Genomic DNA, 27178 nt, shown 5'->3' with positions numbered 1-27178 from the left:
ACTTTTGTAAATTTTAAGATATGGGGATAAATTTTTTTACATGTGTGAATAGACTATTATTTAAGAAGGGTTGGTATTGAGTTTGGCGATGATCCGTGAAAGAGTTCATTTTTTATAAAATTTAAAATTTTTAAGAAATATGCATTTTCATTTTTCGCAAATTTTGTAATATTGAGAAAATTTTTTTTACATGAATAAAGTATAATTAAAGGATATTTGGTGTTGAATTTAACATGAATCGGTGAATTATAAAATTTTGAATTGTCAAAGAAATAAAAATTTTCAAATTTTATTTCTTTATTCGTACTTATTTTGGAAGATATTCATGAGATCTTGGCCCATAGATGATTAATCTATATCCTTGAATAACAAATTTTATAAATAATTGTGTTAACAATAATTGTGTTAGAGAATTTAATTTTTCTCTCTTAAAAAGATTTTTAGAAAGTATATAGAATTTCTAAAAATCTCCCCACAATCTACATAAAGTTTTTCTTAAAATACATAAGTGCTTGAAAAAAATATTGAAACTTATCTGTTTAATTTCAGATTTTATTACCAAAAAAAAATATTTGTATAAAAGTTTTTAGTTTTAAAAGAAATATTTTTTTTTTTAATTTATATATTAATATTTATATATTAATGTTAGCAGAAAATACACCTTTTACCTTTATCTATATAACTCAAAGGATAGGTGTATATGAATAACGCAATGACTTAATACATATATGTTGTACTTTAATGAATGCTTACGGCTATGCGTAATAATAGAAAAGACACAAGGGAAGAAAGAACAAAAATGGACGTTACATCCATATCGATAGTACAATCGATAATAGTTATATCGAGATCTAATGTTCGATACGTCTAATATAATTGCAGTGTGTATCAAACACCTATCAAATCCCCCACTATGATCACTCTGCAATTAGTTGTAATCCCAACTTCTCAATATGTTTATTTATTACAGTATGAGGTAATGGCTTTGTGAAGATGTCTGCCACGTTATCATTAGATGAGATATATTTTAATTCAATTAAACCGTTTTCATGCATTTCTCTAGTAATATGATAAGCAATATCGATATGTTTCGTGCGTGATCTCTCTATTCTATTTCTTGTAAAGTCAATTGCCGATTTATTATCACATCTAATGACATATGGCTTACATGGTATGTCTAAATCAATTGTCTGTGATAATTCATTGAACATCATATCCAACCATATAACTTCTTTTACAGCTATTTCTAACGCAACGTATTCAGCTTCCATAGTAGATGTTGAAATTGACTTTTGTTTGTTCGATTTCCATATTATTGGATTTCCGTATAAAAATATTACCATACCACTATAAGAGTGTCTATCATCTATATCTGATGCCCAGTCTGCGTCACTAAAAATTTCTATTTCATTTGTACCAGAAGTATACATTAGGCCAATGTCTTTTGTCGCAGCCAAGTATCTTAATACTCTTTTAGCTTGTAACCAATGTGTTCTTCCTGGGTTAGAACTAAATTGTGATAATTTCGTTGCTGCATATAATATATCTGGCCGTGTTGCTAACGCTACATACATTAATGAACCAATTAATTGTTTATATGGGATATTATTCATTTCGCTCCTTTCAATATCGCTCTGTGGACCGTCACATTTCGATAATTTTATCCCTGGTTCAATCGGTGTTTTACATGTTTTACTATCATTCATTCCATAATCGCTTAACAATTTGTTTATATATAACGCTTGCGATAGTCTTATTTTATTTTCTTCGTATTCAATAGTTATACCTAATAAGTATGATGCTCTACCTAAGTCTCTTATTTCGTATTTAGACGCAAGTAATGATTTAATTTCATTTACTTTGTCAATTGATGGAGCAAATAATATAATATCATCTACGTACAATGTAAGAATAAGATTATTATCATAAACGTAAACGCAATTGCTTGCTTGCAATCTTTTAAGTCCGTGTTTTATTAAGAATTCATTAATTGCATTATTCCAGTTATGCCCTGCTTGTTTCAAACCGTATATTGGTCTTAAAAGTTTTGCTACTTTCATTTCATAGTCTTTATGTCCTGGTGGCAATTTCATATAAATTTCTTCCTTAAGATTTCCGTAGAGATATGCACATTTCACATCTAAATGATGTATTTTCCAATCATGTAATACTGACATAGATATTAATAATTTAATTAATGAAATATTTGCGACGGGTGCATATGATTCTGAATAATCAATGTCTTTCTTTTGCGAAAAACCCTGTGCAACTACTCTAGCTTTATATCTTGCTATTTTTCCTGTTGAATCTGTTTTAACTTTATAAACCCATTTGCTTCCAATACAATTAACATTTTCCGGTTTATTTAATATTTCCCAAGTATTTCTATTATTCAAACTTGTTAACTCTTCATCCATTGCTAACTTCCATTCCTCCGATTGTGGTGACATTTCCGCCTCTTCATATGTTATCGGTTCAATTATTTCTGTTAAATTGAATTCTACGTTTTTAGGTTTCCCTGCACGACCCCAAGGATTTTTAATTACCTTCTTCGGTCTACCTACTTTACGTTTTGTTTCGGATATTGTTTCATGCGAATTAACAAATTCTGTATTTTTATTCGCGTTTTCTTCCTGTGTTTCACTAGTTACTGATTCTTTATCTTCATCTACAGTATTTACATTATCGGTGTTAGTAAACGGAGTTTCCAATGTCTTTTTACTATAAATATGCTCATACCCACAAACGTTTTCAATGAACTCTATATGTTTTGTTTGTATTACGTCACATTTAATTGGATCCCACAGTCTATATCCTTTTGTTTGATTAGAATAGCCAATTAGTATACATTCTTTTCCTCTAGAACTAAGCTTGTTTCTACCTTGTTTATTTATATGTGCATAGGCTAAGCAACCATATACTTTTAAGTGTTTCACGCTTGGTTTATTCCCTGTCCAAATCCTTTCGGGAATATCATTAACAAATGAATGTATGACTCTGTTTTTAATATAACACGCGGTTACCACGGCCTCGGCCCAAAATCTTTCAGGTAATGCAGCATTTATAAGCATTGCTCGTACTAAATCTAATAACGTTCTATTGAATCGTTCAGCAACACCATTCATTTGTGGTGTATATACATTTGTTCGTTCATGTTTTATACCCATTTCATCAAACATTTGTTCAAGAATCTTATTACAATATTCTAATCCATTATCACTTCTAAATCTTTTTATTTTTCTATCCGTTTCTCTTTCTACCCTAGCTACATATTTACGAATATATTCAACTACTTCATCCTTAGTTTGTAAGCAATATACTGTCGCTTTTCTGGAATAATCATCAGTGAATGTTAAAAAATATTTTGCTCCACCAATTGATTTTATTGGCATAGGGCCACATAAGTCTGAATGAATGAGCTCTAATACATTTTTTGTTTGTCTATGACTTACTTCTTTACAAGGTGCTTTTGTTGATTTTGCAATGCTACAACTACTACAATGCGCATCGTTTATATTTATATTTACGTTGTCTAGACCTCTAACCAAATTTCCTTTTGATAGCTCATGAATAGTTTTCATGTTCACATGACAAAATCTTTGATGCCACTTAACAGAATCTGTTAACTTATTAGTATACGTAACATGCGCTTCGCTTTTAGTCACATTATTTATATCATTCATGACTTTTGCTTTGACAATATATAAACCATTTTCGCATAGAGCTTCCCCCACTATCATATTATTTTCTTTATCTTGAATCTTAAGTTTTCCGTTATCTATCAATAGTCTTTTGTATCTTTTTTCTATTTGAGAAACTGACAATAAGTTACGTCTTACATTTGGAACGTGATATACATTTAGTAGCGTTAAATCGAATTTTTTATTACCAACAAAGGTTCGTATTTTTATATTACCTACACCTACAGCTTTCAGAGTATCACTATTTTTACTGTCTGCTGAATAAATTATTTCGTTAGCTATTGTTTTATATTTATCGAACCATTCTCTATGTTTACATACGTGGTGGGTTGCTCCACTATCTATCAACCATGCATCATCTAGCTGAGTATTATTTAACTCTAATAATAACACATTACTATTTTTATGTGTATTTGATCCGTAACGCTTTTTAGTTCCTTTCGCATTAAACAATTTTGCATTACAACTATTTGCTAAATGCCCTATTTTATTACATCTAAAGCACCTTCTTTTTTCTTCTTTACTAGTTTCCTTGCTAGTTGTTTGATGGTATGCCTCTTTTGATGGTTCCTCAGGCTGTCCTCCTTCCTTCAGTGCTCGACGTTCATATTCGTTCATAAGTATTTTTTTGATTTCGGTCGATTTAAATTTTTCGTCATCCAAATTTGCAAGCGCCATTACTATTCCATCATATGTATCCGGAAGACCTGATAACATAGCGTATGCTAAATCATCATCTCTAAATTCATATCCTACCTCTTTGAGACTGTCACTACATGTCTTCAGTCTTGCCAAATATGAATTCATCGTCTCGGTCGATTCCAGTTTTATAGACAACATCTGCTTCTTTAGTTGTAGAATCCTTGCACGAGATTTCGGTTCAAAAATTCTTTGTAATGCCTCCCATGCATCAGATGCCTTGTTACAGTCCAGGATATGTATTTGATGTTCAGGTTCGACACCGAGAGCAATTGTCGCCAAAGCTTTATTTTCTTTATTCCGGAAACGTTCTCCATCTTCTTGCGTGTGGCCGTCCGGCAAGGCGGCTTCGCCGGTTACATGCTGCCACAACTCTCTTTGTACCAGGGTCATCTTCATGTTAAATTTCCATGACCGATAATTTGCACCATTTAATTTGTCAATGCGATCAACAATCTGTGATAACGAGGACATTCTGAATGTGTGTTTTATTTGCCTCGATCGAGAACCTTCCACTAAGAGTTAGGTTATTTTTACTTTTCTCTCGACTAATGTGATTATTTACTTATTTACCCGTCCTGGGCCCATAACCTTGTTAGCAGAAAATACACCTTTTACCTTTATCTATATAACTCAAAGGATAGGTGTATATGAATAACGCAATGACTTAATACATATATGTTGTACTTTAATGAATGCTTACGGCTATGCGTAATAATAGAAAAGACACAAGGGAAGAAAGAACAAAAATGGACGTTACATCCATATCGATAGTACAATCGATAATAGTTATATCGAGATCTAATGTTCGATACGTCTAATATAATTGCAGTGTGTATCAAACACCTATCAATTAATTATTAAACTTTAATTCGGAGGATTTAATTTTATATACGAAATTAATTACAATGTAATTAATGGTTTTAATTTTATATACGCAATTAATTATAATATTCATTAATTGTCATAAGATCATCGAGACATGTGATTATTTATTCACATAAAAATTTATATTTCGCAAATTTTAGAGAATTTAAAATTCACAAATTTTTCTTTCTTATGTGTTTTACGATTATTTTAGTAAATAGAGTTCTTAAAAAATTTGCATACAAAATATTTCGTCACGAAATCGATAAATTTCGCCAATGTTGTGTTTAGATAGTTATACTTTGTAAGCAAAAATTGTGTAATAATATAAATTATGAGTTGATTCGACTTTATTTCCGGGATATAAATATACTTTATTATATGAATAATGAAAGCTGTCTGATCATCATGCAATAATTTATTAATTTATTGATTGGAATGCATTAATTTATTTCCTGTAATAATTGTCTCTATATTTCTGATTTGTAGGATTGGGTATTTAATGATTTTTTAAAACTAAGTTAAGTTAAAGTTATAGTTGCTTATAAAATTAATTTAGTTAAAAGTTGCATGAACAAAAAATTAAATCAGTTAAAATTAAGTTAAGATTAAATTAACTGAAGTTAAATCAAAAATTAATTTTTAAAAATATTATTTATATTAAATTAGAATTTTGTTTGTTAATTCTTTTAAAATATATAATAACAAATAACAAACAAAAATTTGATTTCTATATAGAAATATATTTTTTGGTAATTAAAATTTATGATAAATGAACATAAAAATTAATAATACTTTAATTTAAAATAATAGGTTTATAACTTATAAAAAACAAAAAATTAAATCAGTTAAAATTTAATAAACAAAAAAGTTTAACTTAGAAAAAATGTTAAAATTTATAATAAATTTTTTATAAATTAAATTCAATTAAATTCTTTTATAATATAAATAAATAAAATTAAAAATAAAAATAAAATAAAATAAAATAAAATTTATAATAAATTTATAAGCAAAAATGAAATTAAATTTTTAAATTCAAGAAATTGCTCTTCCAAAATTACTTCAAAATTCGAAAATTAAAATTATAAAAAGAAGATCGATCCATATAGCGTGTATTTTTAGTTGAAAATAACCATTCGAACACGTTGATCGAAGTTTATCGGTTGTTTCATGACGGAACACCCTGTATACATACATATACGAGAGTTCTAGGCATGCCTAAAATATCTAATGGATGAAACAACGGCCTAATCGCATATATGTATTCTAGAGATGGCGATCATTGATTTCCAGGGAAATAATAAATGAAATATTCAGGGAACACCGTATGTCATTACGCTTGTCTTGCGTAACCATAACGTCGCAGCGCCGTGAGAAACGGCCAGATGTCGCAGTCACTTCCAGCTTGCGGTAACAGAAATTGTATATATTCCAACGAGGTTTGTCACACATCTTCGTTTAAGGATCAATCTTCACTGAAGTCGATCTATAATCTGAATCAGTCTAAAGTACAAAAATTACGCGGCGCAATTAGTAATATAGAGAAAGCGCGAATGATTGAAAAACATATGTATAATGTGTATTTTAATGTGTTTCTAAAGATTCAATTTTTTTATAATTTTAATTTTTGAATTTTTGAAGTAATTTTGGAAGAGCCATTTCTTGAATTTAAGAATTTTATTTTATAAATATTTTTACGATCCATAAATATATATACAAATATGTATATGTGTGTCTGTATAATTATAAATGTATTTCCTTTAGAATATTAGAAATTATTATACTATATAAAAATTATTAAGTTTTATAAAAAATTTTTTCATTGTGCATAAGCAATTCAGGCACATATATCCTTGCATATAAGAATTATTACAATTTTATTTCTAAAACTCGTAATAGTTTAGAATAATTTTTTAATTAAATTTTATGAATAATTTGTAACTTCCTAAAAAATAATAATTATTAAATATTGATAATAAGTTATTTTCTTTTAAAAAGTAAAAAATTATTAAACAATAAATTTTAATTTAAAATAATTATTATTCATAACAATTTATTTGTAATAACAATTTTAATTCAAATTTATTATTTAAATTAATAATTTCTCATTTTTCTATAAGAAATAAATCTTATGCAATAGTTATATTTGCACATAACTCGTTCATTTATACATATATCTCTTTTTTTGCATATATTTTTTCTATTTCTTTCTATTTATTCATAGTATTAAATGTTGCAAAATATTTGTTTAAACTTAAGGAGAAACATACATCTACAGGCATAAAAAATAGCCAGCTATATTCATGAATTTTTTCTCAAAATATATCAGGATTATCAATTCTTAAAATATACAGATAACTCTAGTCTTTGTCATATCAAATTTTTTAAATTTGCAATATTTGTAAAATTACATTTATATAAGAACGAATTTTTTAATTAAAAAAACGATTATTTTTTGGTTATTAAAAAATTCTACAACAAAGACTAAATTTATTAGTATTATTTTAAGAAACAATCGAGTTTTTTTGTTTCAAAGTCAGCAGCAATATCTGCCATATTTTTGAATAAAAATAAAAAATATTTTTCAATAAAAATTTTACCTTATATTACTACCCATACAGCACAAAATATTTTAAAAATCTTTTAAAAATATTTCTTAAAAGATAAAATAATTCTCGAAAATATTTTTAAAATGTTTCTATGTCCGCTTCTTCTTCGTTTAAAAAATATCAAATATTTAAAAAAATATTATCTGAGCAATAAAGAACATTTTAAAAAATATTTTTAAAAGTTTTTTAAAATATTCTAAAAAATGTTATTACAAAAAATTTTTAAATCATTTTAAAATATTCCTAAAACCAGAATGTTTTATTCCATATTTTACAGAAATATTTAGAAATATTTTTTGAAAACATTTATAATATTTTGTGCTGTATGAGTAAATATACATAATAATAGACAACTAGAATCCCTATTTTAATAATCTTATTAATACTTCCTGAGAAAAAAAATTCACGAATATAGGGGTATTTTTGGTGCCTCTGTCCTTTCTTAAAGTAAAAATTAATAAAGTAAATATTTTTCCTTCCTTCCTCTCTCTCTCCTTTATACTTGTCGAGTGGTTCACGCTCGATAACGCCGTTCAACCCCAACGATTCCTCGCGATTACTCGGGGAGAGGCCGAGCTCGAGCATCACGCGAAGTAGTGACTTTCGCGCTCCGCTTGCGCGTCGCGACGCCTCGCGGCTTCCCGGAGGGGTGGAAGGGAAGCTACCCCCTCGGCCTGCGGTTCAGGGGTCGCTCATTCAACCCCCGTGAAAATCGCGGACCCGCCCGTCGACCAATCGGCGTCGTCCGGTTGACGTTTCGCGCACGTGCTCTCGCGTCCGGGAGCAGACGCGCGTCCGCCCATCGCGAGAGCCCCGGGGGATGATAATCCTCGGAGTTGAGAGGCCTTCTTGTGCCCTCCCCCTCCCTCCTTCAACCCCCTTGGTCTCTCGCGGAAGCGGTCCGATTGCTGCAACGGGCAAAAATTACCGAGTTATAGATGACGCGCGAACGCGAGAGTTTGACGTTTCGCTCCGAGTTTGACGTTTCGCCCCGAGTTTGACGTTTCGAATCCTTGGAGCCTCTCGGTCCGCGAGATGGAAGATTGAAATAGATCTGGTGCGACGAGATCGTGTTGGTGGTGATAATTGGACAGAGAGATATATGCTTTGAGCGGATCGTTTTGGATGGACTTTGATCTTTTTCTTGGGGTGACTTCCTGGTGAACATGTGCCGAAGGACTTTCGCTCTGATTTAGGTAAAAGGATGATTTTATTTTTTCTAGTAACTGATTCAGATGTTCTCTACATTTTTATATTGATCCTCAAATTTTATTAAAATATTTGCTTTGATAACGAGCCTGTAAAAATGAAAATTTTGACAAATTCATATTTGTAGAATTTTTGGTGCAGCAAGGAAAATGAATTTTAAAGAAAGACAAAGGATGCTAAACCAAATCATTTTTTTTATAAATAAAAAAGATATATTTTCATTTGCTTTTTAAATAATTTTATTGTGTTTTTGTATATATATTTTTAATAAGTAAATTGGTTTTTTGAAAATCGCGTTTTTACATCTTTCTTTTGTTCGCAAAAAATTATTTACTTTCACTTAAAAGTTTATATTATATATAATATTATCAATACTACGATGATTTTAACAGAACATAGATTCTAATAAATATTGTTTGTTGTGAATATATTTTATTTTGAAACTTTTAGTAGGCTAAAATTCAAAATTCAAAATGTTATGTCGGTTTTGACGCTTTTTCTCTTTAAATATTTATAACAAGTATTATCTAAAAGTAAACTAATAAAATTAGTTATATAATGTTCTATTATGACGGAAACAGTATAAAACAAAAATTTCATGTTATCCTGTTATTGTTAACAAATGACATTTATATAATATGAGAATAAACTGACATTGACTTAGTTATATTAGTAGAAAATTGATTAATTAAGTTATTAAACATATAAGTTATTAACCCAGAAGAAGATTAAAACAAGTATATTAATTAATTAAAGTTTACATAATTTTAAGTAGTAATTAAAAGTTACTTTACAATGTGATTTATGTAAACTATATTTATCACAAATTTTTGCGATAAAAAGATATAATTTTAGATGGAAGTTTGTGATACGATAGTTAATTCTATATTAGATCTCAAATATATCAGTTGTTTCTATATTAATCTTCTACATCAGATAAAAATAGATTGTGTATTCTCTAGAGTTCTAAAGAATGCACTCTTGAAGTCTGACATAAATCTTATAAGATATTACTGATGATATAACTGGAAAAGTAATGATCCTATTTGAAAAATAAGCCGAAAATATATAGAGTAAAATTTTTTCATATAAAAAGCTTTGTTTTCGAAAACAATAATTAATTAAACAAAATTTAAAAAATTAATAACATATCTACGCTTTTTAAAGCTTAATCTTGTATCATACATCAAATTCTTCTTAATTATGAACACAGAAATACATATAAAAGTATGACGTTCTATTTAATAAAACAATTTAAAATAATTTAAATTACAGTGAAAAAAAATATACACAAGATGTTAGTAATAATCGTCGGATCTCTCGTGTAAATAGAATGCATTAAACCGAGAAAAATCCTTTATCATTTTACAATTCTCGCAAAATAATTAATGAAAAATATTAATTAATACAGAGATCATGAGATCATTACTAAATATCCTGTATATATATTTTCGCTTAATAGTTTATATAATTTTTGATTTAATATATTGCACGCGTACGTTCGCTTTTTATTCTTCGGCGTAATTATTTTCGAGAATTTTTTTATCTTTTAAGAAATATTTTAAAAATATTTCTTAAAATTGTATTTTATTCTTATATTTTTAAAAATATTTTATGAAATATTTTTAAAAGATTTTAAGAAATATTTTTAAAAAATTTTAAAAATATTTCTCAAAATTGTATTTTATTCTTATATTTTTAAAAATATTTTAAGAAATTGTATTTTATTCTTATAATTTTAAGGATATTTTAAGAAACATTTTTAAAAGATTTTAAAAATATTTTATGCTGTATGGGTAGTGTAGATGTCGCCCATGTTTAAAGAAAAGAAACGTATATATGTACGTAAAAGAAAAAAAAATGAAAAAAAGATGTCTTGCCAAAAATATTTTTGCTTAATTTAACGAGCAGCAAGTAGTAGAGAAACTTCTTTTCGAGCGGAATCTGGACGCATTTCGCCGATGACGCGATTAACGGCCGACACGTGTTACAGTCACGCTACTTACCGCGGCGGTCACCCGCGTGAGTACACGCACCTGTAAAGTCGACGTTTTCCGGCGGTCACGCGTGCAATTATCGTGCCGCAATGCCTGTCATTATGTCAAAGTCGGCGCATATGTCAGGAGCAGGCGAACACATTGACGCGAAAAAAAGGGAGAAAGAGAATTTTTTCGTCCACAGTCCTTTGGATGCAGGGGATGTTATTAAACATATATATATATATATATATGTAAATTACGTAAGTCTCGTGTGCACGCGATGGTTATTTCACACCTTTTCCCGCGCGTTGCATACCGTTACGAAATGCATATATACATATTGTATAGAGAGCTTCGGTTTCTATTTCAGGCATATCTGGACGCAGTCATGTGCGAATGTTATTATTTAATATATATTTAAGTACAATTATATTATGTATATCGCACGCGATGTTGTTTCACACGTTTCTCTCAGTCACGAACATTATGTATGTATATTGTTCAATGAAACGGTTTATTCTTTATTTTAGAAATATTTTTAGATGTGGAGATCATGCACTAAAAAAATTGTTAATTTTACTATTTTGTTAATTAAACTTATATTAGTATTTAAGTCAAATATCTACATGTTTTGTTAGATTCAATATATGTTATATTTAATTTAAATATTTTTATATGTTCAATTAACCAAATATTATTTAGTTGAACGGTTTAATCAAGTTAATAATTACATATTTTTATGGAGCATTAAAAAATCAGTAAATAAAAAAAGTTTATATATAAAATTATATAATATATAAAAACGTAGATATTTGAGAATCGCCAGACAGAATTTAAAAAAAGTAAGAATCTTCTCTCGACCGTACTGGCAAATATTATTTATTCAATCACACATGGTGATTGAATAAATAATATTTGCCAGTACGGTCGAGAGAAGATTCTTACCTTTTATAAAATTATATGTTTCTGAAAATGCTTTATTAAAGAGTTATAAAAAGATGCAGTAGAGTAAAACCGTTTTTATTGGTTTTTTTTAAAGATTTTATATCAGTATAAGAGAGAGAGAATTTTTAGTCATTTTTTATTTATAAAATTGTTTATTGTAAAATTATAAAAGCACTAAAAATAGTTTCTCTTATGAATCATTAATCTTAATATTTTAATAAATCATTTCTGGACTTATATTTTTATGCAAACTTGCTCTTTTCTTAATTAATTTAATTTTTGGACATAGTTATACGTTATTAATATCTAAAATATATAAATACAATATATGTGCATATTAAAGTTATTTTTTAATTATTTTAGTTATTTTCAATTGTTTTATTAAATAGAAAAATACACACACACATACATTGTTATATGTTATAATATTATATTTAGATTTTATTTATATTTTATATTTCTATATTTTTAAATATTTTTATATTATATTTTATATTTTTATTCACAAATTTTTTGGCTTTTTATTTCATATTATTTTTTTTGTTCCTTTTAATTATATTTATGTACAATATAAATAGTTATCGAGGCGAATATGACAGTACGTAACACATGTTTTGTTTTCGAGAAAATTGATTAAAAAATTTGGAGAATTAATGCAAAGCGAGAAAATTGTATTCTGTATTTCTGTACGAAAAATCACTTTTTTCGATTACTATTACTTCGATACTATGTTTCCCTCAACTTACCCTGTATAGTCGAGCGTGTCACGCAATCACTGTCAAGTCGTGCGAAGCGTGCACGTGCGCGCGGCTATGTGGAACCAATCGCGCCGCAGCTAATCGTAAATTAGGATCGGATGAAGAAAAAAAAACGCTTCCGTCATATTAACTTCGGTAATTGCTGGAATCCTCTCGTAGCGCACGATTATCATCCACACGTACAAAAATATTCCGGCGAGATTATTCAAAGTATCTTCTGTTTGTAAACAGTCGCAAGATAAACATATGTTTTGTTTGACTTTTATCCTGTCACAAATTGATATAAAAAATCACAAAAGAATAAGAGAAGAATTTGTGGGTACGCAAGTAAATTTCTCGCAATTATTTATTAAAATTGTTATTATTAAATTAAATTAAAAATGTAGATACATTTTTTTCTCATCATCGAGAGAATGAAGTGATATTCTTATCAAAGTCTTTAATCCCATGACGTTTCTCACGTCATTCTTTCATTCATTCGCGAAGTGTCGGTACTCGCTGATTATCAAAATTAATTATTCCCAATGGAAGGCTTACGGTCTGTTCTGCTGCGTACGTCATTTTAGATCGATTATTATTTATCGAGTCATTAATTGCGTCGCGACCCTCAGGTACAACAAAGTCACGTCAGACGACTTGACGTAACGACCACGCTTACGTAGAAGCGAATCATCAAAAATTAATTGCCGTAGCTCTACGTCGTGAGTGTACGAAAAAGGGAAACCTTGAATAGCCGGGTTTTTTTTCAAGCCTTTATTCACGAAGATAATGCAAAAAAATTATAAATTACGCGAATTTTAAATTATTCCATTTTTCCATCGATCCAAATTTATTCACACAACGCGATTAAAAAATTATATAATTTCATATGTATTTAAAAAATATATATATTGTATTTTTATAATAAAATATATATATATATATATATTGTAAAAAATATTTTATAATATATATTATTAAAATGTATAGTATAATATATTAAATATATATTTTATAATATATTTATATAAAAATAATATATATATATATATATATTATAAAAAATATTTATAGAAGAAAATATATATTATATAATATATATTAAATTATATAAAATTAAAATATGTAGACGAACAAGTAAATTTGTACATAACATTAAAATATATATTAAATATATTTTATAATATATGTATGTAAAAATAAAATATATTATAAAAATATTTATAAAAAAATATATAATATATATTAAATTATATATAATAAAATATGTAGACGAACAAGTAAATTTGTACATAACATATATGTATTAAGTTGACAAATGACACTCGTATTATTATTATAATACTGATGTAAGGATCTCGAAGAAAAGATTCAGGTGAGACTCACCCATCAACATCATGACAAGCATTATGATGGCGAAACGACTTCTGACACCATGTGTTTTTTTTCTCGTTGAACCCTTATATTGTATATGGATTATGCAACCACGCACGAAGCTAATTAAATTAAAGATTTAATCGAGGGGAAAAGGGGAGACGCGACATATCGGTTAATTCTGATTTTCCGACGCAAAAACTTTTTATCTTATTGTTAGCAATAAAAGAAAAAGAGAAGTATAAAAAGAACAGTAAGTTCTCGTTCATTTCTATACTTTTATATTTATGCGATGTTAAATATAGTTTCGATATTCTATACTCAGATAGTGTGATATAAAAAGAATCCTATGTTTGCTTGTTCCAGACAGAGATCTTATAAATAAATTGAAAGCTCCTGAGATTAAATTCGCATTTTTTTTTTAGAATTATATGTCATTGAATAATATAATTTTTTTTTGGTCTCTTAAATTTTTTAATTTTTATTATGCCGAGACAAGAAATTTCGCGTTTTTTCCTCTGCCCCAAAATTACGCAAGGCTATTTTCGCTATATTATGATATATAATAGATATATCGCGCGGTCGACGATCGATCAGCATTTTTTATGCGAAAGGACGCACGTGACGTGACGCGGAAAAAAATTTGCATGCGTCCCGCAGCGTGTTGCCAACATCTTGCGACGCGTCGCATCGTCGAAAACTATCTAAAAGTCATCGAATCGACATTAGACGCGAATTGTGTTCGCGAAGCGCAAACTGCGCCGCGCTTGTCGAGCTTTGCATGATCGATGGGCCAAATTGTCTTCCCGGGAGTGCAATGCCCATTGATGCTTATGGAAAAAAGTTTTCCATCACTACTTTTCGACAGTCAGTTTCAAATGCGACTCTCTTGTCACACATTTGTGAAATGTCACGTGCTATTAAATATTTTTTTTATATTTATTTTGTATTTATTTCTTCAATTTAGCACGATTTTTAATTAATTAATTTTTTAAAATTTTAATGTAATTTTAATTTTAATTTTAAATTTATTTAGTTATTTGTCTATATTTGTTGAAAAATGTTTTGTAAGATTTTTAATTTACATTTATACATTTTTTATTTCTCGAATAATATTTATATATTAATTTGTATAAATTAAACGATGAAATATAAAAAAATAAAATAGAATAGAGAAGATATTTAATTTTATAGAAGATCAAATTTTATTTTAGATATATAATAATTAATTTTTTCAAAGATATTACATGTCTACCTACTATATATACAAGATGTTTTAATTGATACTTATACAACTTTTATTTCTCGATAATATTTATAGAATAATTTATATAAATTAAATAACAAAAGTATAAAAAAATAAAATAGAATAGAGAAGATATTTAATTTCATAAAAGATCAAATTTTATTTTAGTTTTTTTTTTCTTTTGAGTTAACTACTTTTCTCAAAGCCTGCATGTTTACACACTCAAAGTTGATTAAGAAAAAAATATTTAAGTATAATTTTCTATTTTATTTTTTCTTTGTTCTCTCTTTTTTTATCTTTGGAGGGGATGAAAAATCTGTCTGTTCGATTGACTCCCCCAAAGTCGCGACTCTTGATGTAACGCGACATATGTTACATGCGTGCGCGAGCGACACCCGTGTTCGTGCAAACAAGGTTAAATAATACGCCCTATGTAATTGCCGTCTATGGTTACAATATGCCGAGGTGATATCATAAAGAGAGAGAAAAAATAAAAATAATTTCCTTTGTTCTTCGCTCTTTTTCTTCTTTCATCAATCCTAGCTAATTGTTCGCTCTATGAGCCTTAATTATCTGATTTTTCTCCTTTCTTGAATCAGTATTGAATTGTAAAAAGAAGAAGATTTAATTGAACTGCGCAAGAATATGCCTTTCTTGTGAAAAAAATATTATTCTTAAAAAAAAAATTTAATTAATTTTCAACCCCATATAACTCTTATGTAATTTATACTTGCATAATAAGAAATTTTTTGTCATACACTGAAAAAAAAAAAAAAATAAAATTAATAAATATTTATTTCAATACTGCCTAACAAATCATTTATTCGAAACAAATAAATATATATCTGTTTTGAAAAGAATTTTCTTTTATCAAATAAATATTTTTCACATCAAATCAATATTATTAGTTTCAAATAGTAATTTAAAATAAATATTTATTTGAGTTCAATAAATTCATTTTCAGTGTACGAAATCATTTATACATCTTTTATTATCTATTCGTAAAATTGGTTTTTCCTATATCGAGAGAAAGAGAGCCAGATTGACCAACGTCGTTGTCGCGAAAGCCGGCGATCATCGGCCAATAAAAATGTTATGACAGGCCGAGAGGTGCGTTTCCTTCGTTGAAGCGAGAGAGAGAGAGGGTGAACCATATCAAGAAGTCAGAAGCCTGAAGGAAAGAGAGAACTTACGAGCGAAACATATAGACTCCCGGGATCTGTCTGCGTGTGCCTCGAGGGTGCGGTAAAATTGTAGCATCATCTCCGTAAGGACTACCTCTAGGTTGCGGGCGATGCTTTTCCACGTCGGCTACGCTGCATTATTGAGCCTGGGAAACTGACAGGTGGCCGCTTGGGCGCCCATCGAGTCCCTGACGGGTGGCTAGGGTGGTTGGGAAGGAGGTGAATGAGGGCGGAGGACCTCCGAGAGGGGATGGTATATATTGTACATATCAAGTCACGGAAGAGAGAGAGAAAGAGAGTCCGACGCCGCCTCGTCGAGGGGTCGCCTGGAGGACACGCGACCTCCTGGCTCTTCGACTTTGTGACCCTGCCGTGTGCGCGCGAGGACAACCCGTTCCTTTTTTTCCTCCCCCGAATTCGCTAGAACTTTATTTAGACGTGGCGATAAACGTCTGAACCTTGTATAGAAAGTGGAGAGAAGTATCGTCCTCGGTACTTTTTTTCCATTCTTTCAGGCGATGCTGATCATGACTGTTTTACCGACTTTGAGTTCAAGGGCTTTTTTTATTGGCTATACAGATTGAAAAATTCTTTTCCACAATTTGAGTACTGATAATAATGAACGGAGAGCGCTGTAATTTCGTATAAAAAACAATAAAAGTTAAAAAATTACAGTTTTTATCGGCTTCTTGCATCAGCTCATAACAATACTTATTTAATACAAAAGTTCTGCAGTTTATTTGTGCACAATATATGACGCTCCCAATAGAGATGACGTGAAAGAATTATACGGAAGAATAATATACTTTCATTGTGGAGGATTTTTCAATCTGTGTATTCAATAAAAAGTGAACCTAACCTAACTTAAAGTCGGTAAAACAGATCCTGTTGATCCTGTGCATTATTATGTCGATATATTATTTTTCAATCGTAATAAATAAAGGAGAAATTATATGACGTCTCTCAGTTTTCAATATAGCCTCCTTTATATAATTCACGATACTGTTTCTATTCTTGTATTCATGACTTTGCTGATATATTCGATCAAGATAATTTTGAACAGGTCGATAAGATAACGTAATGCGTATATAATACAATATTTATTTATTCTATGAAGATATGTTGAATATTTTTGATTATTTAGAATGGTTTTAGTCCCAATATTCGGACTATTTTGAACAGGATAAAGTATATTAATGTGATCAGAAATATTAGTACTAGTCAAAATTTACGGTACTACTTATTTACGAAAAAGATTTTTTTATAAAGAGAGATTCTTCCTTACAGAAAGGACTATTCTTCGTAAAAAATACATAGAATAATTTTCCAGAATTTTTTAAATATGAGATAATTTAAATGGCAATACATTGTATATATTGTTTGTTACACATTATTTTTATATTTGGTATTTTAGTTACGTCTAGTTCGATTAGTTAATGTTTTATATTTTCATATTTACTTTGTTACAAGAAATGATAATTTAAAAAAAAAGGATTTTAAAGCTTGAAATCTCTACCTATGAAAGGTCACAGGAAAATTTTTTCTCACTTTGTAGATATGTCGTATACACAAAAAGATTTGAAAAAATTTTTTGACATTTTCACGTTCAAGCCTGAAGATTTCCCTGCAAAATCGTTTTTTAAAATTTTAATTTTGATCTTTCCTTATTAAGTTATCGCAAATTGAAGAGAAAATGTCATTTTCACTTTAATTGTTCATAACTCCGGTAAAAATCATCACACAGCAATTTTAAGAATAGATTCTTAAAGCTGAATTTTTGCTCTATAGTATGATATAGAAATTGAATTTTTTTAAACTCGTAAATTAATAATTATTATTAGATTAAAATTAATAGAAAACACTTAATCATATTAACTATCTAGAAAAATGTTATCAAGTCTTAGTATCTAAATCTCACAATTTTTACATATGAATAAACAATGATATATTATACTAATCCAAATGTGTTCAATTAAAAATATATTAATATGTAATAACTTATAAAAAATATAATTAAATAATATAATGTAATATTTAAATATAAAATATATAAAATATAAAATATATAAAATACAAAATCTAAAAATGAAAAAATATATAATATTGTTAATAATAACATATCAGAAATTGTACTATTCAGACGCTCGATCGTTAAATTGAGCAAAGTGTCACATTACACGTAATAGAGACGGTTCATTAAAATAGCAAAACAGACAACTCAGACGACATAAAATATCGATCGGTCGAAATAATCGGTTCTTCGATATCATTTACGCGGCGAGCTTAAAGTCACCGCAAATGGCCGACGCAAAATCGAACTTGCGATGTTTAGCGACCCGCCAGCTATCTATCGTGTTACGTTTCGTAAAATATGCAGAGAGTCTCCTCCAAAGCGCGACTATAGCAGCTTAGTCGATGTTCCTCCGTATGTAAATCCCATATAATGGATAATGAGGAAAGGCGTCTTGGCGCTTTTCTGCGTTGCTTGTAATGCACTTTTTATCATTACGCGATATGCATAATGCAGAGGTACTCGTCGGAGTTGCTGCCCCCTCGGTGACTCATTGCGCAATTTACTTGCCGAGTATATCCTACTTCGATCGTTGGATTATATTATCGTCTTCGCCGTCGTCACTTTTTAAAGCTTGAAGTGCAATGCTCTCTGCCCATGCAGCACAAAATATTATAAATGTTTTCAAAAAATATTTCGAAATTTTTCTATAAAATATTGCATAAAAATATTTTAAAATGATTTTAGGAATATTTTAAAATTATTTAAAAGTTTTTTGTAATAACATTTTTTAGAATATTTTAAAAAACTTTTAAAAATATTTTTTAAAAAGGTTCTTCTTTATCGCTCAAATAATATTTTCTTAAATATTTGATACATATTTTTTAAACATAAAAAAGACATAGAATTATTTTAAAAATATTTTCGAGAATTATTTTATCTTTTAAAAAATATTTTTAAATTAAGATGAAAATTATTTTCACATGCGATTTAATATGTTAATATTGATTTAATATATACTAATTTTAATAATAAAGTCAGTTTTCTTGGAAATTTTCAGGGTATCAAAAATGGAGGAAAACGGACGTGGAGAAACGTTGTGCAAGGTCTGCGGAGACAAAGCTTCCGGAAAACATTATGGCGTTCCGAGCTGCGACGGATGTCGAGGCTTCTTCAAGCGGTCAATCCGCAGGTACGCGAGGTAATTAAATTTTTGCTCAATTAAGCACAAGCTTAAATAAACATCAAAGTAATCTTTCTCCTATCGATCCATCTCTTCATTTTTTTATCTTATTTTCACTGTAATAATGTTTGTATTTCTGTAAAAAGCTGGTATTCCAAAATATAATTTATTTATACAGAAATATTTAGTATAAATATTTGATATACACATAATACATTATTTTAATTGAAAAAATATACCCAAACAGCACAAAATATTATAAATGTTTTCAAAAAAGATTTCTAAATATTTCTATAAAATATTGCATAAAAACATTTTAAAATGGTTTTAGGAATATTTTAAAATTATTAAAAAATTTTTTTTAATAACATTTTTTGTAATATTTTAAAAAACCTTTCAAAATATTTAAAAAAATGTTCTTCTTTATCGCTCAGATAATATTTTCTTAGATATTTGATATATATTTTTAAAAGATTAGTTTAAATCTATATTCAAAGATATTTTTTAAATAGAAAAAAGCGGACATAGAAACATTTTAAAAATATTTTAAAAATATTTTGTGCTATATGGGTATATATATATATATATAACAAATGTGTAACTTCTTAAATGATTAAGAATTGTTAACATTTTAATTATTCTAGATCTTCAAAATCAAAGAAAATGATAGAAATTTTGAGACAGATAGTTATACAGGAACTATATTAAAAATTTACGATATTATTTTTACGCTCATTATGCGTAAAATTATTTTTGCGAAATTATACAAATATTAAAAAGTGTAAATTGGGGATTAGAGATTATTTTCTATTATTATTTGTGCACAGGAATTTGGACTACGTGTGTAAAGAGAACGGACGTTGCATCGTGGACGTGTCCAGACGCAATCAATGCCAAGCTTGTCGCTTCACAAAATGTCTTCAGGTCAACATGAAACGAGATGGTATGGTTCAATTAATATTTTTTTGTATTTTTAAAAACTATTTTATAGACTATTTTATAGAATATCATTTTTTTGTATTTCTTAGAACTATTTTATAGACTATTTGAATAGAATATCATATTTTTTAGAACTATTTTATAGACTATTTTATAAAACATCGTATTTTTGTATTTTTTTAAAATTATTTTATAGACTATTTTATAGAATATCATTTTTTTGTATTTTTTAAAACTATTTTATAGACTATTTTATAGAACATTGTATTTTTGTATTTTTTAAAATTATTTTATAGACTACTTTATAGAATATCATTTTTTTGTATTTTTTAAAACTATTTTATACACTATTTGAATAGAATATCATATTTTTTAGAACTATTTTATAGACTATTTTATAGAATATTATATTTTTATATTTATTAGAACTATTTTATAGACTATTTTATAGAACATTGTATTTTTGTATTTTTTAAAATTATTTTATAGACTATTTTATAGAATATCATATTTTTTAGAACTATTTTATAGACTATTTTATAAAACATCGTATTTTTGTATTTTTTAAAATTATTTTATAGACTATTTTATAGAATATCATATTTTTGTATTTTTTAAAACTATTTTATAGACTATTTGAATAGAATATAATATTTTCATTGATATATTAAGAGCGATATCGCCAATGCTGTATTACATATAAGATGAGCTTTTCGTTCTATATACATTCGAAAGATGTTCTGCGACGCAACGGAGAGCTCTTTCAGAGACACTCCATAAAAAGTGCGAGAGAAAGAGCGAAGTGTCGCATATTACAATGCACAGTGACGTTTGCTCGGCGGATGGGAAACAGTTTGGAAATGGGGAGGCATGTCTACATCGCACACACACATCCATATCTCCATCCATATGAAATTCTATATTTTTGCTTACCGAACGGTAGGATCCGATAGCAAGCGGTGTCAGAAGCAGCCTGGCGTTCACAGCTTTTGTAAACACCTTCGGTCCCCTTATCGCGTCGAGCGATAATCCAAACACTTGATTGCTGAGATATCAATTAGTGAAGGGAGAAGCGGGAAAATTGTTAAAGAGCCACTGCGATCTTTCCCTCTTTTCGTCCTTCTTCCTACAAAAAACGCAATTATTTGGAATTGTTGGTTGTTTTTGGAAATTCAAGGAAAGACTCGGAGACTGCTCAGTTTTCAATTCTAAATAATTTTTTATCCATCGATCAATTTTATTTATCTATGTATTTTTAATATAATATCAGGGTTGGATAAGTTAATGATTTTTTGAAACGAAGTTAAGTTAAAGTTAGTTGTTTATAAAATTAATTTAGTTGCACGAACAAAAAATTAACTCAGTTCAAGTTAAGTTGAGAGATTAAATTAACTAAAGTTAGAGCAAAAGTGAATTTGTAAAAATATTATTATTTATTATTAAATTAGAATTTTGTTTGTTAATTCTTTTAAAATATATAATAACAAATAACAAAGAAATTTTGATTTTTATAGAAAAATATATTTTTTGTTTATTACAATTAATGACAAATATAAACATAAAAATTATAATAATACTTTAATTTTAAAATATTACGTTTATAACTTATAAAAAAATAATAGTATTCAGAGATAAAAAGATTTAACTTACAATTAGGAAAAAAGTTAAAATTTATAATAAATTTATAAATTTATTATAAAATTTGACAAATTTTATTATTAAAAACTTGAAGTTTTATTATTATTATTATTATTATTATTATTATTATTATTATTATTGTTTTATAAAATAGCGAGGTATTTAGAAAAGAATTCGGGTTTTTAGTAGATACGTAATATTCATTAAAGATATAAAATGCTTAATCAAAATAAAGTGATTTGCATTCAAATATATATGCCATATGCAAATCTAATAATTCAAGAATATTTATGCAAAATTAACTTAAAATTTCCAAAAAAAAATTTTTAGAAACAACAGAAAAAAATTAAACATTCGTGTCTTGAAAATTCTTCATCAAACTTCTTTAAAACATTCAAGATTTATATAAATTCCAAAAATTTCACAAAAATTATAAAGAAAGTCATAACTTATTAAAAATTAACAAGCTTTAAAATATAATCAAAGTTAATCAAAGTTATTAAAAAGTCATAAAACTTCTCTCTATCTCTCTTTTTTCCAAAAAAAATTCTTTAGAAGTTGTTAAAAAAATTACTATTTATAGAAGTTTTAAAATTCTACAAAAGTCGTAAGAAATTGTCAAAAATTATTAGAGATTTTTAACAGGTCTAAAAGAACAAATCAAAAGCCAAAATGTTTAAAACTTATCAAAAATTGTTTAGACTTTTTATCTAGAATTTCATGAAACTTATATAAAATTTTAAAAATCTTTAATAATCGCAAAAAGTTATTCAAATTTCAAATTTTTTAAAAATCTTCAAAATTGTCAACACTTGTCAAATAATTTTCAAGTCTTAAAATAAGATTTTGAGAATGTTTATATTTTTGGAAACAATATATTTGAATACTCTATATTATATACTATTTTTTACAAAAATATAGAAAATGTTATCAATATTAATTCGATTTGATAGACTTTCGAGATGAATGTTAATTGAATTTTTAATGGCATTTTTTCACTTTTTTAGCCGTACAACACGAGAGAGCACCGAGAAGCACGTCTTCTCTTGTTACGGTAGCGAGAAGGACTCCTTCGGGACTTTATGCAGGAATTTCTAACGTCTACCATCCGGCGGGTACTACTTATCATCCCCTTTTATATCCCGCATTGTTCCCTTTCAAGCCTACGGTGTCAACATTCACCCCGTCAGTTGGTAAATAATATATGAATAATCATCGCGAATCGATATATTTTTTTCCGTAATAAAATATCGCGTTATTTTAACAGCACATTTCTTACCACGACCGTCTCCGGAATCCTTGTCTATGACTACTGCCAAAGAGGATGAAGTTACCAGCTCCGAGGAAGCAGCTACTGTCGACATCAGAATTGAATCGAAAGGTTTGTTGTGTGTTATGTGCGAAATATTTATAAATAATATATGTATGTATAATAAATATAAAATATATTATATTATTATAAGACAAAAAACATTTTCGCAAAAATAACAAAATTATAATTATTGATATTGCTCTAATAATATACATATATTACATTATCATATGTAATATCCTATACAGCACAAAATATTATGAATGTTTTCAAAAAAATATTTCTAAATATTTCTATAAATTATTGCATAAAAACATTTTAAAATGATTTTAGGAATATTTTAAAATAATTAAAAATTTTTTGTGATAACATTTTTTAGAATATTTTAAAAAACTTTTGAAAATGTTCTTCTTTATCGCTCAGATAATATTTTCTTAAATATTTTATGTATATTTTTTGAAATATTAGTTTAAATCTATATTCAAAAATATTTCTGAAAATATTTTTTAAACATGAAAAAGCGGACGTAGAAACATTTAAAAATATTTTCGAGAATTATTGTATCTTTTAAGAAATATTTTTAAAAGATTTTAAAAATATTTTGTACTGTATGGGATATACATATAAAAATATATTATAAAGACATATATATGTATTTTCAATAATTTTGCCATACGAAAATATTTTTTAAAAATATTTTAAAATGTTAATATAAAGCTCTATTAGAGGAAACAAGAAAAACCATCAAAGTTATTGGAATCGTGTCATAATTTAGCATTTAGCATATCCTTTGTTGCAAAATTATGTTTTATATATATATATTATAAATTTAAATTTTAAATATGACAATTTTATATCGACATATGTAATCATTTTCTATTTATCGTAGAGGAACTAGTAAATACACGTCTGGCGCCGCCAGTCATCACTTCCGTTTCATCAGAATACACGATGCAAGGTTTATCACTCCTGCCAACTGAAAATATCTATGAATTTGCAGCAAAGTTACTTTTTTTTGCTGTTAGATGGGCGAGAAGTATACATTCCTTTCTACAAGTAAGCTCCTTTCTCTCTTCTTGTAAATTTTTTAAACATATTTTTTTTATACAAAAAATATGCGATATAAAATAATATATAAAAAAAATTCTAAAATAAAATAAAATACATAATAAAAATTTTCGTGAAAAATAAAAAATAATTATACCATCTTTTTTGTCACGCAAGCTTCCTTATAGAGATCAAACTATCCTTCTGGAGGAGTCGTGGAGCGAGTTGTTTGTGTTGACGGCAGCACAGTGGAGTTTTCCCGTGGATGAGACCACCTTGGTTCCTGTAGATCTGCCGATGGAACGAAGAGAAATTTTACTCGACAAAGCGAGGAGGCTGAGAGAACTTTTAGCAAAATGCGCCGCGTTAAGGGTGGATCATTCAGAGTACGCGTGCTTGAAGGCTATAGTCCTATTCAAGGCTGGTGAGTTTTTTAACTTACTCCGATTTTTTCTATTTAGTTTTCAAGCTCTTCAAAATTCAATGTCAAAATTAAACATTTGAAATGAAAAGTGATGGCTACATTTATTTAGACACTGTTCATTTTTTTATCAAATTCATCATTAGTATCACGTTTCATAATATGTTTTAAATAAAATTGTTTTAAACTGTTTGAAGCATTTTTATAAAAGTGAAAAAAAGTCTGTAAAAAAAATTGATTCCTAAATTTGTTGTATTTGAAAAATCACAGAAACATGATAAAATTATAAATAGCGCTGCAAAATTATGGAATGATACAAATTTATTGAATTTAAAAAATAAAAAAATCACTTTTCTATTATTTATGTAAAAATAATATGCAATTATAATAATTTTTAAGAATATACAATACATGTATATATTTTCTTTTAAAATTAAAATTTTGATGCAAAGCATTTTCATACAAGTATATATATATATGTATATAAAATTTATCAATAATATTTACTTATGTTTGTTGAATTATAAAACAAAATGTTAAATTATATATGTCAAAATACTAATTAATTTTTCTAAAAAAGTGTAAGATATATTTAAAATTTTTTATAAATATATAGATGCAATATTATCAAAGAAATTATGTGCTGCATTTAATTGTTGAAAAATACAGGATATATCGATTTAAGAAACTTGTACCAATTTTGAAATGTTTTACTCTAATGTTGCTTTCCATTTTTGGGAGTGTCAAAATTTTTCGTTAAATGTTCTGTAATTAAAATTTTGAGAAAAATATATATTATGCAAAATTATTTTTATTTTAGTCATTTTATTTGTTTTAAGAATTAATGAAATAATAAAAGACGGAGATGTGTAAAAATATAATCATCATTTTGTATTCACAAATATTTAATTATAACCGTGTTTTCTTCCTATCAATCTCGCATTATTTATTAATATTATATAAGCATATTCATTTTTGGATTTCAATATCGCAATACAGTGGTCAAATTTAATAATTTCCATATTACTTAATTACACTTGTCCATATAAATTTTCCTTGTTTGCTAAGATATTGCTGGCGAATTGTGCAATTAATCTTTAAAAAAAAACTAATTTATTTTTTTCTTAAAAATTTTCTTACAATTTTCTTTATTATTTAATTTTCTTTAAAATTTATTTTTTTTTAAGAAAAAAATAAATTTTTAAGAAAATTAAATATAATAAAAAATGTTTATTATATTTATTTTTTTTGACATAAAATTTTATTAAAAAATAAAAAATAAAAATAAAATAAAAATAAAATAAAAAAATTGAAAAATGCTTCTTTATCGTTTGTAGAATCACGGAATCTGTGCGAGCCGGGACGAGTGTCGGCGTTGCAGGAACAAACGGTGGCGGTGTTCTGCGAAAGGGATGCGCGTAGGGTAGGTCGGTTGCTACTGCTTTTACCCCCGGCGCGCGCGTTATGTCGCGCTACCCTTCACGAACTATTGTTCAAACCGACCGTCGGTGACGTCAGCGTGGAGCGACTGCTGGGCGACATGGTCGGCGCTCTCAGGCCCGCTTGAAAAATAGCGTTCCACGACCATTTGCGTATTCTTTATATTTATCGACACTTATTTATCAACGAGAGATACTATCGAGGTCCGTCGACCCTAAATTAATTTTCTCTACTAGTTCGAGTCTCGGAAATAATTAAGAATATCATTAATCGTTTTAATTGTATCAAAGACAATTATATAATTATATAAATTAATATATATTATATAATTATATAAATTGTTTTATATTTAAGATCATTTTATTTTAAGTTAAGATCACTTGAGATGATAATTATTTTATTATAAAAAATATAGAGATCTTTTACCTTATTAAATTAATATTTTATTATAAAATGCAAAGATTTATATATAATAATACGCTATTTTCTTCAATCATACTTACTTTCATAAAAATGTCGGTTTTTAAAAATTAATCTTGTTGATGCTTTTATTTAAGAATCTTTTGCAAGATTCGAGTTAAGGATATAATTTTTATGAAATAAGTGTCGACAATTTTTGTGTATATTTTAAGATCGA

At 27.5% G+C, this 27178-nt stretch overlaps 1 protein-coding gene across 1 annotated transcript; it reads left to right on the top strand.

Annotated features, from left to right (window-relative positions):
* The first annotated feature begins 8900 nt into the window (after nucleotides 1-8900).
* LOC114937657 (photoreceptor-specific nuclear receptor) lies at nucleotides 8901-26743 on the top strand. The gene is made up of 8 exons (XM_085488779.1): nucleotides 8901-9072; nucleotides 19622-19762; nucleotides 20572-20687; nucleotides 23329-23514; nucleotides 23589-23702; nucleotides 24523-24689; nucleotides 24858-25104; nucleotides 26439-26743. The coding sequence occupies exons 2-8, from the start codon at nucleotides 19632-19634 to the stop codon at nucleotides 26666-26668; spliced, it is 1191 nt and encodes a 396-aa protein (XP_085344905.1). The 5' UTR covers nucleotides 8901-9072; nucleotides 19622-19631; the 3' UTR covers nucleotides 26669-26743.
* The last annotated feature ends 435 nt before the right edge of the window (nucleotides 26744-27178 follow it).

This window comes from Nylanderia fulva, unplaced genomic scaffold, assembly GCF_048542155.1.
Source record: "Nylanderia fulva isolate GAGA-0341 unplaced genomic scaffold, ASM4854215v1 Scaffold71, whole genome shotgun sequence".
Classification (NCBI taxonomy): domain Eukaryota; kingdom Metazoa; phylum Arthropoda; class Insecta; order Hymenoptera; family Formicidae; genus Nylanderia; species Nylanderia fulva.
This window is presented reverse-complemented; position numbering and strand designations above follow the sequence as displayed.